Source organism: Elephas maximus, chromosome 9, assembly GCF_024166365.1.
Source record: "Elephas maximus indicus isolate mEleMax1 chromosome 9, mEleMax1 primary haplotype, whole genome shotgun sequence".
Classification (NCBI taxonomy): Eukaryota; Metazoa; Chordata; class Mammalia; order Proboscidea; family Elephantidae; genus Elephas; species Elephas maximus.
Window position 1 is genome coordinate 24,164,949 of NC_064827.1, and position 16,620 is coordinate 24,181,568.

General features: G+C 38.9%; 1 protein-coding gene and 1 long non-coding RNA gene across 8 annotated transcripts in view; both read right to left on the minus strand.

Moving 5' to 3' along the window:
• Nucleotides 1–6,615, minus strand: part of LOC126083153 (uncharacterized) — a 298,941-nt gene extending 292,326 nt beyond the window's left edge. The window contains exon 1 of the long non-coding RNA XR_007518727.1: nucleotides 6,259–6,615. This is a non-coding gene — a long non-coding RNA (uncharacterized LOC126083153). The remainder of the gene's footprint in view (nucleotides 1–6,258) is intronic.
• A 1,465-nt stretch (nucleotides 6,616–8,080) lies between these two features.
• The window catches only part of NFIB (nuclear factor I B), a 265,009-nt gene continuing 256,469 nt past the window's right edge, over nucleotides 8,081–16,620 (minus strand). For 5 of the 7 annotated variants that reach the window (XM_049896549.1, XM_049896553.1, XM_049896550.1 and 2 more), the window contains one exon: nucleotides 8,081–13,865. In XM_049896549.1, coding sequence (XP_049752506.1) covers nucleotides 13,736–13,865 — 130 coding nt within the window. In that variant the 3' untranslated portion in view covers nucleotides 8,081–13,735. The remainder of the gene's footprint in view (nucleotides 13,866–16,620) is intronic. The other 2 variants (XM_049896555.1, XM_049896551.1) reach the window with 1 other exon arrangement.

Here is a 16,620-nt window from a genome sequence, read left to right on the forward strand (position 1 = left end):
AAATGTCACAGTGACTGAGGCCAGATCACCTCCCTGGGCCAGAGCTTAGCCAGAGCCACAGTACACAGACTCCACACTGCAGAAGGTCTTATTGGGGGGGGCGGGGGGGGGGATCAGTGCTGTCACGCCAATAAAAATGATTCCACATGAAAATGTTTTTCTCTTTTTAATACCTTTTATTTATTTGTTGGTTTATGTGGATTTAAAGGATATAACACGGAGGTTATGATCATGGTTTTTGTGTCAGGCATAAAGAAAAAAGAATTTTTTTAATACCTGGGTTTTAATCTGGGTCCATCATAACAATGATGTGTGACTTGCTTGTAGGGTCACTATGAGTTGGAATCAACTTGATGGCAGTGGGTTTGGTTTTTTTTTTTTTTTTTTTTTTTTTTGCCTAATCCCCAAACTTCTCTTTTCTCATCTATAAAATGGGGATCATAGTCACCTCTAAATAGTATTGAGAACTAAATGGGATAATGTGTAAAACGTTTAGCACAGGCCCTGACACACAGTGGTAAGTCCTTAATAAGTGATACACCAAGTGCTCCTTGGAAAGCCTATGGGGTAGCTCTACTCTGTCCTATAGACTTGCTATGAGTCAGAATCAACTCTACAGCAAAAGGTTAGGTTTTCTGGGTATTACTATTTTATTTATTTATTTTTATTGCTGTATTGATGGTATTTTTTTAATATAATTAATTCAATGGTGAATTAATAAAGAATAAGGTGGTAGAATAACTGATGACATATTGAGTCATCACCAAAACTTACTGAGGTTTAAAATGAAATTGGAGACTAAATCACTGTATCTCACACAAATTTTTGAAAACAGGGATGGCGAATGATGGTGGCTTATCTCTAATTCAGATTCAGGGTTAAAAGAATTTTAAAATCTTCAAGTTCTACAATATTAAAAAATAAAGAAATAACGAAATTGATCGGACCAAAATTTTAAGGCATGTGTTAAGAAATTTAGGTCTGCTAGTAGGATGCCATTGAGGTGAACAACACCATGTGACAGACTAAAACTGTCCCATACGGTTTTCTTGGATGTAATCTTTACGGGAGCGTATCACCAGATCGCTGCCCCCTCACCTCCCGAAGAGCTGCTCGGTGGGTTCAAACCACCAACCTTTCAGTTTCATTGCACCTCAAGTAGGATCCTATTTAAATCTGTTATTTCTCACTATTTCTTAGTTGTGTGGGCTTGACTAAGTCACCTAACCTCTTTGCATCTCAATCTCCTAATCTGTAAAACAAGGATATTACTAGTACTTACCTTTCAGGCATCTTAATGGGGTTTAAATAATACAAGTAAAATACTTAGCCCAGGGCTTGACTGAGAAATTAGCCCACAAATGTTAGCTATGTCCACTGTTACCTCACGGCCAACAAAGCCTGTTTCATTCATATTTGAGTTTTATAAGCTTTCCTTCCCTCTAACCTTCTCTATTATGTACCTGTGTTGCTGTTAATGAATAATATCATTATGGACAGCTTGGTGATGATTTCCAACATGTGCCATTAACTTATTTCTCCAAAAGTCTACTTAAATTGGTTGGGGAAAGCATCCTGAGACTTCTCACCAGAGAGGCGGCCAGTGGGAATAGTGGATGCTGCAGAAACAGAAAGCAAGAAGGAGCAAGGCCCCAAACTTGGAGCTCCCTATATGGATTTCATTAGTACTGGGTAATACACTCACAATTTAATAAGTAGTCCCAGTGAGGACATAAGCTAGAGTAGAACCCAGTTTTGATTTCAAGCTACCGGGCAAGACCCAATGCGTTTCTGTGCTTACCAAGGTGAGATCATTCCAGCTTTCTCTGGAGTGGGTGGTACACCTCTGTTTCCCAAACCTCAAAACAAACTTGGGTCTTTTTTCTAGTGAAGGGATTTACTTATACGCAAAGTTTTGTAAAGATATAAAAATTAAGTTTAGCTATTATACCTTTAATAACTAATTAAAATAAAAAAATAGGAGTAGATAAAATTGAAACGTCTCTGGAGAACAGAAGAAATTTCTATGTTGCACTTGGGAAAAGCACCCAAATGTATCAGAAAAAGTCAAGGACATTTAAGAACTGTTTCTTCCAGCTCTGCTGGATTTCATCTACTCTAATCTGAAATAAGTAAAGTAATTAAAGGCCTTCTATAACTTTGTGACTGTCACAGAACTAGATCTACTATGGTAAACCGATAGGTTTAGAACCCATTTTTTTCATGGTCTCCATCCTTTCCTACCGCCTGTTAGTTGTATTTATGGTTTTTTTGTTTGTCTTTTTATTTTTCCTAACTTCATATGATTCTTGCTTTCCCAGGCTATGCTTCCCACATTGAACTGTTTGGGTCCCTTAAAGATGGTTGATTACATTCTCGTTTGTATATGCACTTCCTCCCAAATGAAGAAAATAAAGGAGATTATTATTTCCTTTCCTTTCTTTCCTCTTCCTGAGTTGGCAATAAGATATAAAGTAAAATTAATTAGGTTTAACCCTTGGCTCCTTAATATGTGTGTTTTTCTGAAAAGTTCTGGGTTATGGACAAAAAAATCTGTTTATGACTAGGGCAGGATATCTTTGTCTATGTTATTACTGTAATCTGAATAACAATTTGGAACTGATTGCTCTGCTGGATTATGAAACCACCTCAGCAAGGTTTCACAAACAAAAATTCAGACTTAAACAAAGGAAAAAAATATGCCCCGACATTCCTACTTCCGCACTTGCCTAAAATACCAGCTTACATTTAGTTTTGCATGAAATATGCTTCAACTGGAATCAGCTTTCTCAGACACAGAACATAAATTATTATTCTTGATTCACTCAAGTGTCTTCTACTTAATAAGTTAAGATACATAGGAGTATTTAAATATTCTAGATCATTGGTTAATATTGCAAATACCAGGTTGGTTGGTTGGTTTTGTTTCTACAAAATAAGACAAAGAGCGGCAATATGAATGAATATCGGGCTGGAATTTTATTTTAAAAATATTTAATTTGGAGTTATCATGATAAAGTTCTATCATTATTACTCCTCTTATGTGTTTCTCCAGATAGATGTAAAGCAACTTTATTTTTTGCTCTAACAAAAAGAAATTTGATTCTAGAACACTTAGTAAAAATTGGGAGAAACATACGTGATCAGTATAGGGTGGACTTGACCCTTCTCTGTGTTCTAAGTCTCTAAGTCAGCCAAGTCTCTTCCCCTGAGCCTCGTGGGATACCAGACCACTGATAGAGGTGGGAAGGTGTGGATTCAAGGTAGTCCTATGCTATAAAACAAAGTAGATTCTAAGTATTTTCTTCCATGTCACACTAATGGGGTGGAGGAGGCTGTAAGGGTATTTCTGTGGAACACCAAGCCTCATAAACTGAGGATGGCTCATGAGCTATATCCAGCCCCCAAACTTTTTTCTCTGCCCCTTACAATGTCACTGGGTTTTGTTTTTAATCTGAATGTCCCCACCCTCCTATCTGTTAACGGTACCTGCTTAACCCAGTTATGCTACCCTGTCCATAGGTATTTGCATTTTTGACCCAGCAGCAGAAAGCCTTCTTCATGTGATCTGTCCATAGAGGAACCATCTGTCTTAAAAATAATAGTGGTAATAACTTCTTGTAAACGGCAAGTTGCCTACCCCCACTCTGCCCTTGAGTCTATCATTTACACGTGAAGGTGAATTCCTTTGATCACACCGAAATTAAAAAAAATAATAATAAACTAAACCCTTTGTCTTCAAGTGGATTCCGACACATAGTGACCCTACAGGACAGGGCAGAATTGACCCATAGAGTTTCCAAGGCTGAAGCTTTACGGAAGCCGACTGACAGGTCTTTCTCCCACAGAGCGGCTGGTGGGCTAGAACCACCAAACTTTCTGGTTACCAGCCAAGCGCTAATCACTGTGCCACCAGGGTTCCCATCAAAATCCAGAGGCGCCATTTTGTTGGTGTGGAGGAAAGGATCATTTTAGAATAAGAGATAGGTGAGAGTGGTGGAAGGGAGAGGCCCACACTAAACAGAAGGAGCAATTTTGGGCAACCGAGGAGCCTTGGTGGCACAGTGGTTAAGAGCTTGGCTGTTAACCAAAAGGTCAGCAGTTTGAATGCGTAAGTTGCTCCTTGGAAATCCTGTGGGGCAGTTCTACTCTGTCCTATAGGATCGATAAGAGTCAAAGATAACTTGATTGCAATGGGTTTGGTGTTTTGGTTGCTTTAGGGATGATGTGGTGGCTGGCACTAGGGAAGGGAGAATGTAGAAGAGGAGGTGGCCTGGAAGCAAAGAGAGTTTTGCTTCCTTTCCTGTGGAAACATCTGGTATGTCCTATCCTTTGGATGAAGTTTGGAAAGCTGCGTATCTATCTCAGGCTTATCCAGTCCCTCCCAGTTCATTCCAGATCTGTACATCCTTATCCACCTCCCACCTGAGGAGGAAAATAGGTGTGAGGAGCACAGGTGGCAATCCTCAACTTGGCAGAGGAGGGTAAAGAGGTCTGACTCTGCACCTCTTGCCTTGGGCTTCCTCCTCCCTCAGCTTCAGTTCTCATCACTTTCTCTATTTAAGAAAACTTCTATTCCTAAAGTCTGAGTGTCTCCTATAATATCAAACTATTTAGAGAATTAATACGCTTAAGAAATCAATGTTTCTCTCCCCTCTCAGAAGAGGAAAAATATTGACATCACCTGAAGGGAACTTCTAGAAGGCAAGATAAGATCTTGTATAGGCGTGCAGTTTCCACTCAGAATGGTCTCTTGGTGAAGTCTGCTGGAATACTTATTAGCGGCGACTTGGTGTACGTATGCCATGGAATTAAAGCTAAAATGGAAAGGAAGTAATGATCTCCAACCAGCAGCAATCAGTTATTTTTAAGTCAGAATAAGACAAACAAAAAATGCTAATAAAACTAATCTGTGTCTTTTTGTCCTTACTCCAAAAGAATTCATTCGTTCATTCCTAACTACTGTGTCCCGTTGCCTAATAATAACAGGAAGAAGAGGAGGAGGAGGAGGAAGAAAAGAATAAGAAAGAAGGAAAGGAAGAAAGAAGAAACCTGTACCAGGCCCTATAATAAGAGCTTTTCACGTGTAATCTCATTTACCTTTTCAACAGCCTAGGAGCCCTGGTGGTGCAGTGGCTAAGTGAAATGACTGCTAATCAAAATGTCAGCAGTTCAAATCTACCAGCAGCTCCTTGGAATCGACTCAAAGGCAATGTTTTTTCCTTTTTTTTTTAAGTGGGTGGTGAGTTACATAAACTTTCTTTGCCTAATTTCCTTTCATCTGTAAAATTTGATATTGTTGCTAATACCTGTCTCACTAAAACCAAAAACCAAATTCTGCCATCCAGTCGATTCCAACCCATAGCGACCCCAGAGGACAGAGTAGAACTGCCCCACAGGGTTTCCAAGGATCAGCTGGTGGATTCAAACTGCCAACTTTTTAGTTAGCAGCTGTAGCTCACCGTAGCTCTTAACCACTGTGACACCAACCACTAGTCGGGGAATTTGCAGGATTTGAAATCAGGCGGTTTAAAGCATAGACTTTAAATTGTTCCCCTGTACTCAGGGCTTTGAACAGGTTCATTCCTATTCAAACCTCTGCTGAGAATTTGTATTTCTATCAAGTTCCCAGGCGATGCTAATGCTGCTGGTTAGGGACCAATTCTGGAACCACTAGTACAGCATGAACACACACACACACACACACACACCACACACCGTTGCTGTCAAGTGAATTCCAAGTCGGAGCCACCCTATAGGACAGAGTAGAGCTGGCCCACAGGGTTTCAAAGGAGTGGCTGGTGGATTCGAACTGCCAACTTTTTGGTTAGCAGCCGAATTCTTAACCACTGTACCACCGATGCTCCACTAGTAGAGCAGTGGGTCTCAAAATTGATTATAGATAAGAATCGCCTGGGTATCTTGTTAAACTGTACATTCTGATTCAGTATATCCAGGATGGAGAGGCACCCTGGAACTGGTTCGAAGCCTTGCCTGTACACTTCCCCTCTATAGCTGCCATCCACAAATCCTGACCCATGCCAACACAGCCAAATATTTTTATCAGGGAAAAAAAGTCTCTCTATAGGTACTTTATTTCAATGATGATATTCTCAAACATTTCCCAAGAAATTTCTTAATGTCGTAAGCAGTTTGGTTACCATGACATGCTGGATCCTTCTAGAGCTCTCCATTTTCCAGCACACTGAAGTCAAGGGAATTCCTACGACTCTACTACACAAAGCAGGGTAAACTCACCTTAATGAAGATACTATAGCAGGGCAGCTTGGAAGGTCAGCGGGACCTGAGACACGTGGAGCTGGTCAACTCAGGCAGTCAGGGCTGTCTCAGCAAGTCTTAGGTTGGGATGGTCAAATTCCAGGCATTTTTATATCTCTGTTTTCAATGAAGCTTGCATCGTTTTTGGTTCCTTTGTGCACATCACTCAAGTGGATCCCGAAACCATTTAAGCTCATTCCTTTTCAAGGAGCTATTACAGGGCTCCAGCTGATCCCACTCAGAAATGGTGCATTCAGAGTCAGTTTGAGCCCTTGTATTGCACCTCCTTGGGGATGGGGAACACCAACCCTATCTGCATTGAAAAGCAGCACCGCTTATTCTTGGAAACATAAGATGCTGCTCCTTTACAGACATCTGGAGAACGACATTCTTCTACAGTACTGGTGTAACCACTAAACCCACAGCCACAGGGTGGCCCCAGGGCTTATCTTTCCTGCTCAATATGCGTGTATGTTAGAGGCCCTGTGGTTTTCGGTCGAGGAGACCACAGTCCAGCCCTCCCCTGCACACGTTATCCTCAACCCATCGCTCAAAGGCCTCTCTCGGGGAGCGAGGTCTGGAATTCTCTAACTGCACTTACATTTTTACAGCCATTGTTTGGAGAGCTTGGAATGACTACATATATCTGGAACTACAAGGAGGATTACACAGCTATAGATGTGCCCAGTGCAGAGTGGAACCACTGGGCTGAAATATTAACTATCCCAGATGCCGAGAAATTAAATCAGTGCGTGCTTCAACATCCCCACATTTGAGGCTCAAGATCAACTTCTAAGATCCTGTGGACCCCAACACTAATATAGGGAGAGTGGCAGGAAGAGGCTGAGGAGGAAAATAAAACATGAAGCCAGAGTCTGTAGCATAGCTCATTTTATTGTTTAAACAGTTTTTGCATAGGAAATATATCCGCTTCCAGTAATTGACTGCAGTATGAGCAGCTGCTAGCAGTATAGGCTGGATATAACAGTAACAATCACATTAAGTCAAGCTTGATTTACACCAGTTTAAAACTTGTGGCAATTGAGTTCATTTGCAACCCACAAAAAGTACCCAAAGAACGTTATCCTCCAACTGGGCACAATAAAACCTTCGCTAACATTCTGGCCCAGTCTGGGTCTGATCCCAGAGGCCTGAACTGCAGAAATTAAGTCACTGACGTAGAATACATCCTACTGCTAAAGGTTTGTTACACGGAGATTGTGCGTGTGCCTCCTTTCCTAGAAATTTAATTAAAATACAAGGTTCTGTATTTATGGCCCATTAGGACAAAAATGCCAAAAGTTTTAAAATGGATTAACCCTGGTGTGTAGCTAGCAAGCAATAACTGACTACTCGTCACCTACAGTTGTACTAAATGTATCTAAAGAAACACACAGTCCTACAAAAGTTGTTCTCAGAGAAATATCATTGAGGTGGGGGCACCTCTTCCCAGGTTGCTAAAAGTTCTATATGATATAAGCACAAATTAACAGCTTGATGAAGACATAGCCTAATGCAGCTTTGAGAAACCTATGCCTGGGATGTAGTTACCCCTCACATTCTACAATGTTGTAGAGATTTTTTTTTTTTCCCAAGAAAATGTCATTTGAAACATATTTACAACTGAACTCAACAGAGACTGTGAAATTGAACAGGCACTGCTCATTTGTTTGAGTTTTTTGGTAAACATTTTGCTGGTTTTTTTTGTTGTTTTGTTTCTTTCTCGTTTTGCATCAACTTTTATCAGTCCATGCAACTTCAATGCCCTCAATGAAGAACGCATAATAAGCCATACTTCTTTAAAAAAAAAAAAAAAAAAAGACTTCCTTCTGCATAAAGAGATATATTTGCCACATCAGTCCCTGTAGCACAGTTTTCAAAACCAACCATCCTCTCAAAAATACAGTAATACAAGACTGGCTTTAGTGTCACTAGCTTACACAGCTTCTCATGGGTTTAGGCCCCGTTCTGTTTCTGGTGCTGTCTCATGCAGTAAAAGTTCTCCAAGGCTTAGTCCAGGATACTGGTAGGCTAGTGGCACTGAAGCACTTTTCACAATCTCAACATACATTTGAATTGCAACACACAGATATTTCTAAAGAGTAGTAACTAGTGAACCCTTTTATTACTTTAAAAAAAAAAAAAAAGAAACTACTTACAACCATTGAAGAAAAGATTGCAACAAAAAATGTAAAAATTGACCGTCTCCAACTTGTCCCCTTCACTATTAACAATGCGACCAACAGATCTGTGGCACGGACACAGTACAAAGAGTTGTCATGGCAATGAGTTTGGCTGATGCAAAGGTCATTGTGCAGGGTCAAAGGGCAAAATCAGTGGTCCATGTTATCCCCCAACTGCAGCGCTCCACCCCACCCACACAATCTTCAGGAATTAGAAAAAACAGGGGAACTACCAGAAAGTGCAAAATATGAAGAAGGCAGCTTTCAGCTCCTTCGGCATGGAGTAGAACATTCAATTTTGAGCTTTTACTCTTGAACTTGAATAGCCTGCACATTAAAAAAAGAAAAAAGTTTTCTACAGAAACCCAAATTTTTTAAAGTCCAGGAAGCATGCAGCTGGTTCATGTTAACAAAAGACCTTGGCAGGAACATGTAAACTCTATTGAATGTCATGCTTGGGGCCTATCTGCCAGCAATATTGTAGAGTTGTTTCATTAAAAATGAATACTGTACACTGAATATGGGATAACTTTCTGCAGCCTTCATCGTTTCACACAGTACATAGAATTCTGCATCTAGGTAAAGAACGTGTCCTGGTGTCATTCCGCTGAAGGTGTCCCTGTGCAATCTCTTTCGTTGAGTCCTTATGAAGCTACAAGTCACAAATCCAAGATTCTGCTCCCTGAGGACACATTATGTGAGACATAGCACTGTTTTCCTTTTCTGCCTATCCTGAATGCTCTGTGAAACTTACCCTTAAATACCATCACGTAACAATCACAAAAACTTTTGCTAAAGGCCGTATATACTAATAAAAAGACAGTGGTGCTTCCGACATTCTGAAATGCTCTGAAAACCAACTTTTCCAATACTAAATACAACAAAATAACCTTCATAAAATATAACTTTTCTCCATTTACACTTTTTTTTTTTATTTTTTAAAGGATTAGTGTCCTACGCTTTTCAAGCACAGGAATCTGTGAAATAACTCCTAACATGGACAGATTTTTTTTTTTTTTAATACATAACTTAAGAGACTGGAGAGTTTTAACTCAAGTCCAGTCTCTAAACAAGGAATATTCTTGTTTACTTTAAAAATGGAAACAACATATAGTTCCATTATAATTGTTAAAAAGTTAGCTTTACAAACATGGGAACTTTAATTTAAAAAAAAAATTCTTAACAAAACTATACAGTGTACAAATTACTGTCTACAAGGTAGGCGGTTCATTAAGAAGACCTTTCGCTCTTCTGTTCTTGCAGCTTCACAGATTCATTCACATATTTTTTTTTAATGGAGCTGCCCACCCGAACATTACCCCATAACTATATTGCTATAATTAAGATTTTTGCCATGTCTTTATGTACAGTCTCCTTCACTGCCTTTTTTTTTTTTTTTTTTCCTTAGACAAGCCTCAAACGCTCACGTCACTCCAAGGAAAACATGGTTCAGAGGCACTGCAAGTGGTGGGCTGCAAAGCAACACAACAGAGGCTGAACAGTGCCCTGGAAGCGGGTGGCTCAGCCACAAACCCACGTGGATGCCCTTGGGTGACCTTCACCATCCTGAAGCTCTGCAGTTCTGGGAAAGGGAGGGGCGTGCAAGACCTGCAAAGGCGGGGCCCTTAGTCAGAAGATACTTCCTGATAGAAGAGGAGGAGGCCGAAAAATGAATGTCAGATTATATATATATATATAGTAGTATTTTTAATAGTTTCCTCTCAAAAGGAAAAGAGAAAAATTGATTTAAAAAAAAAAAACCAACAACAACACTTGAACTGGGACTTTGTATTCAAGAGGCAGGCAGGAAAACCCACAGTGTGTAATTTATTAGCTAGAACTGCTCATTCGCTGGCAAAAAAAAGGGAGTGAATCTGCTGTTAAAAAAATCCTGTGTGTCCTGTGAGACTGATTTGTTCACCTAATGGGTCAGAGATACATGAAGAACTTGGCTGAGATGATCTGTTTTCTGCCAGGGCAAGTATCACAGAAATGACTGGACTTACTTTTGAACGTGCACTGCTGTACCATTCAGCATTTGGGCTATCAAAGTGAATGGGCTAATCAAATACAATTCTCTGGCCCATTAGCATTGTTCTAAAGTATTCATTATTAAATGATATGTTGTTAGAACAACTGACAGTTTATTTCATTAGGCCATGGCCTGGGGAAGGGGGTAAAGGGATTCCTCAAGACAGCCTACCGTGTGTCACTAATTCTGAAAGATTTCCCTTCTAGTAGTAATGAATTCATTCAATCGGGCTAGGGGGCAGAGGCAAAATAAATCCAGCTTCTATTCACTGTCAACCCCTCAGGGGAAGCAAAATCAAATCTGTAATTTTAGGTGCCATCCCTTAACATTTCCAACAGCATCTAATGGGCTTAATTCAACCAGACAACTAATTTCTTAAAATTCTATCTTCCCTTTTGGCTTGGGTTCTCGGTTTAAAGGGGCAGGTAGAATAAAAACTTATCAAAGTTTTTTGTTTTTTTTCCATAAAAGCTGAACTTTGATTTTAATCATAAGTCCAAATACATTCAATAATTACAACCCTCAGTTCTATCTTCTGGATGTTCAAAAAAAGGAAAAAAAAAATTTCAAGCATGCTGCTATCCAGGTGAAGCAGTAAGTCACAGGTAAATGACACACTATGTATCGATGAAATGAAAAATAGGGAAGAAAAGTGGCCGGAAAAATATGGACACACTCCCTCTAGCTGGGGTGACATGTTGTGTGAGAGAAAGGAGAAAGCCTTGTTGTTGTTATCGTTAGTTGCCATGGAGTACGTTCCAACTCATGGGGACCCTTTGTGTGCAGAATAGAACTGCTCCATAGGGTGTGACCTTTAGGAAGCAGACTGCCAGGCCTGTCTTCTGAGGTGTCTCTGGGTGGGCTAGAACTGCCAACCTTTAGGCTACTAGTCAAGCCACAAAAGTGTGAAACACCTGTTATGTGGACTTTCAGACAAATATCTCTGCCAAATATGAGACAGGCTCACTCTCAACAGTGGATGCAGAAACTTTGAAAAAATGCTACCACCACCACCAAGAAAAGACAATTTCCTGAAGCCAAGACTGCCTCCACGAGAATTCGTTCAGTTTGCTTGTTCTCAGGATTTTTGTCATTGTGGAAACCAGAAACGAGTTCAGCTTGCACCCCAGGTGGGAAGTTAGAGAGGGGGAACCTGTGTTGGCTGAAGTTTGTCACAGTAGGCAGAACAGTTGCTTTGCAGGTCAAGCCCATCTCAGGGTGCACTGCTTCACAGCTACACTGTAAAGTGTTAAAAATCCTCCCACCCACCCCAGAATATATATATATGTATATTAAAAAAAATCCCCTGTCCGTCTCTCAGTACACAAAAGGACCTCATCACACTGCAAAAATAGCAGTACCCACTTTGGTCAATTAAAACAAACAAACAAACAAACAAAAAAAGCATACATTATTTTTTTTTTTAAATCTGTGTACTTACCTATAATAACCAATACAGCTAAAAGCACTACCTACATAGGCAAAACTTGGTATTGCATAATTCGTATAAATTTGAAACCCCTCCCCCCCAAATATTAATTGGAAGATGAAAAACATGAAAGGTTAATAGAAAAAACACCAAAATACTGAAAATATTGCTGGTCGATTACAATTTTTAAGCGGCAACTATACACAGCCATGATATGCTTTATAAATGTGAGATAAAGGTACAACTGTCTAAAAAATCCATGATGTCACACATTTTTCTTCGTCTGGAGTACAAAATAGTCTGTCATAAAAATGGTAAAGATTTAAAATGATAATAAATGCAGCAAAACAAGTGTAGTGATGTCACTTTTTTTGTGTTTTTGTGGTTTTTTTTTTTTTAGATTTCAAGGCAAGGCACGTAATGTGGACATTATATCTTCGTGCAAATCAGGATTACTGGAAAGAGTATTTTTAATTAAAATTTTAAGAGACATAGAGGCAAAAATGTGTCTGCCCATGCACACTACAGATCTGTCAATACAAGAAATGTGTTGAACAAGGCTAATGTCTGAAAGCACCATGCAAGTTTTCAGCACCCTGATTACGTTTGTTTTCTCAAGAGTGCGTTTTTTATATCCTACACCCTGGCGTTCCCAGTTTGTAAACTGTAAGCTTTACCCCTTGTGACATGGATATGCCTGCCTCTTTGTCTCTAGAATGCAGATTTTATAGAACCTTTTGTATACCCTATGGGTTCTTGATGCAACCAGTAATTTTAAATAAATAAATTCTACCTCCAAGGAGGCTGCAGCTAAACCAACATAAGTGCTGTGTTTTCATTAACTTTTTTTTTTTCCTCAAGCACATGATTTGTCTTGATTTAATGCCTGTTTAATGCCCTCAAAAACTGAGGGGAAAATAAATTCGTTCAAAATTATTTTAAATTCTTTTTAATCCCCTCAATTTAGAGTCCAAGGGCTGAAGGACTTATAATCATGGTTCCCCTTTAGATATAAATTTTTAAATTGCACTTGCCTCTGTTAAGTGTTTCTTTTGTGGGGAAAATATTATATTAATTTTTACTGTTGCATGCAGAGATAAGACTTCACCTACATAGAGGCATTTCTTCCATAGAGCCTTTGTGTTCAAACTGTTATTTTTTTTCCTTTTTTTTTTCTTTTTTCCTTTTTTTTTCTTTTTTTTTTTTAAAGATTTCAAACTGGGTTACACACTGGGAAAGGCTGGGTTAAGGGCCAAATTTAATAAATCTGTACTGATAACTAAAGGCTACAGAGATTTCATATTTTTTTTTTTTTTAACTTTTAGAAATCAGAGTGCTTATAAAATGGCTGGCTCAAAGGCCCTTGTCATCCAGCCCCTCTGACGCCGCCTCCTAGCCTTCGTTGGTGAGATAACCAGGAATAGTGATTCCATGCGTAAACAACAAGAATACTAAACCAATAAAACTAGCTTATCATGCAAATATTAAGGCATCTAGAAAGTCAGTTAAAATATATTGTCATAGAGACAGAACATCTATTTCCCAGCGGACTTCATGTAACAAAGGCTACGTTGCAGGGGCTGCGATCTACCCATCAGTGAAATATCATCGACCCTTTTTATGTCATTACAGTTTCAACCTTAAGGGAATTAGTGATTGTAAGTGCTGCAATTGCTGGTCTATTATCTTCTTTCTTCAGTTTCTTTCCTCTCTCCCCCTTTTTTTTTTGTTTTTGTTTTTGTTTTGTCCAGTCTTCCTCTTTTCCTTTTTTTTTTTTTAGTTTCTTAAACTATTGTTGTATTTCATTTTCCCTCAGTTGCTCGTTTCTGCTTGAAGGAAAGGTTCTCCAATTATGTTCAAACCGTAATTTTGGACATTTGCCGGTAGGATGGGTGTCCTATTTGATACTTGGAAAGGAACCAAGCTAGCCCAGGTACCAGGACTGTTGAAGGGAGAGGGGCAGGTGGGAGGGAAGAAAAAAAGAAAAAAATACAATGTTAAAATCTTCCACAATATTAGAAATATAAATTCCACATGCATCAAATTACAACTATAGCTTTTTTCCCAAATTACTATTTAGTACGAGATAAATGTAATCTGTTACAAATATTAAGCTTATATACACTAATATGGTCTATTTCTTTCATAAAAAGCAAGACTACATGAGGCAGAAAAGCCCGGAGAAGGGCACATACAAAATGATTAAACTCTCATCAATTGAGGATATTCTTTCTATAATATTTGATCCACTTCAATATAAATGCAATATAACTTTTTGTCTAATTTTTTTAAAGCAGCAAATCCATAATGATACCAATCACATTATAAGAGTTTGCCAGTTCTTTTCTTTTTTTTTTTTTTCCACCTTTAATTCCCAAGCAATTCAGCAGTAAAATGGGTTTCAATTTTTCAGCTGCCTATGGGGTTCAATAAAATTGAAAGTTGTAATGAAAGATTTTTTTCTCTCACCATAGCATCAAATATATACCTTGTTTTCAGGAAGGCCAGTGCATAATACGCAATTTTAAATGCCAAACATATCTTAACCTGTGTTTTTTAGTAAAAACCAACCAAAGGAAAAACATAGAACCAAAATGGAACAGACCTTTTTTTTTTTTTTTTTTTTTGCTGTTCTCTACAGATAATACCCATTGCGAGAGAAAACTTTTATAGGAGGCCCCAAGGTGTTTCTGATTGTGGTTATTAGCTCCATAGCTCTCCAGTGGTATTCTTACCCTCCTCCAAGACTTCGTTTCAGATAGAGTCAGATTTTTCCTTCCATTTCATGTTTTCTTACATTGGCTGATGTCTTAAGTCTGGGCACTTGGCCCTACACCCATCAGTAAGGATTCTGCATCTGAGCTGCCCTGGGCTTGATGGAGTGGAGGGATGGGTAGGAGGGTACCAGGGGGGTAAGGAGATGGTATTCCTCCCCCTCTCCAACCAGGCAACTCTGTTTTCACCTTGATTATATGCGGAGTAGTGCCCTGGTGGCACAGTGGTTAACAGCTCAGCTATTAACTAAAAGGTCAGCAGTTTGAATCCACCAGCCGCTCCTCGGAAACCCTAAGGGGCTGTTCTACCCTGTCCTACAGGGTCAGTATTAAGTCGGAATCGACTCGAAGGCAACAGGTTTGGTTTTGGCATATATTGGATTTGGGGCTGTTAAAAAAATGTTTAAAAAATAGTTCTTTAGTTGCTACTGCCATTAACCAGTTTCGGTTGAGTCAGTTACAACTCAAGACGACCCAGTGTGTGTTGGATTAGAACTGTGTCCCATAGGGCTTTCAATGGCTGATTTTTCAGAAGTTGATCTCCAAGCATTTCTTCTAAAGCATCTCTGGTAGACTCAACCTCTGACTTTTCGGTTAGCAGCTGAGCACATTAACTATGTGCACCACCCAGGGACTCCAAGATACTGGCATAATATCTCATTAACAAATGTCTATATAGAGGAAAATAACCCTAGCGCTCCATATCACAAAATAACACCACACCATACATTTTGGGGTATACCTAATATGTTTTGATTGTTTTAACAGTCAAATTGGAATGAATTTCAGCTAAGCCACAGCTGCATAAATACTTCTGAACCAAGAAAACATCAAACTGACAATCCCATATCCAGTTTAATCATTGCTTGGAGACACACCGGCAATGTTTTAAATTTAATTTGGTATCCTTTCCTTTACATTTGGAACCATGAGGCAAGCTGGACGCTATTGTTGTAGCTATCAATTTAGACACATTCATTTATTTATGTTTGAGTTCCAAAGGTACAAAGCCCTTATGTACTTGAAGGAGCAATTTTGGATTTAAAAAAAATTGATACATACTGATTTTTACTCTAGTGATACCTCTGTACAAAGTATTGCTACATGTCTAGGTACATGTTTCTGAGTTATATAACAACAGGAAAAAATTCAGTCATCTCTTATGCTCAATGGATTTTATGGTTAAGCCATGAGCTCCATCATAGCAAAGTCCATCTCTGTTTTGTACATCATCTAATATACCTGGTACTATACCTATACCATCAAGCACTTGATTGATGTTCAGTAATTCTCTGGTTAAGCATACAAACAAATCAATTTTTCCAAATTGAGCCCAACTACATATTTTTAAGAGGTGCTGTTCATTATCACACATTTTTATGAATATATTGTGATTTGGTTACCTATGAAAAGACTATAGACATCTCTGAACTTAAAAATTAGAGCTCCTCAGCACTAACAAAAAGTAAGTATACAGGAATAATCGCATTAAAGCCAAAAAGATCTGCCCTCATTATTTGCTGAAAAATCATAACTCTAAAGAATATTTGTTATTGGGTACCTTTTTAAGGGACTTAATTGTTTTCACATATTTCTCTCTTCCCACACACATCTTCAAAAATTATTTCCGTGCTTTGCATCATTTCATTGGGAATAAGGTTACATAAAGCTTTAAGAAATTTATTTTTCCCTCAACTGTGCTTCTGTCGTACTTTGTACACAATCCAATTACAGCATTTATCACTTCATGTCATAATCATCTATATCTATGATTATTTGAAAACCTACCACTGTTGAGTCCATTCCAACTCATGTAACAATCCTACAGGACAGAACAGAATCGCCCCATAAAGGCTGTAAATCTTTATAGAAGCAGACTACCACATCTTTCTCCCGCAGAGTGGCTGGTAGGTTTGAACCACT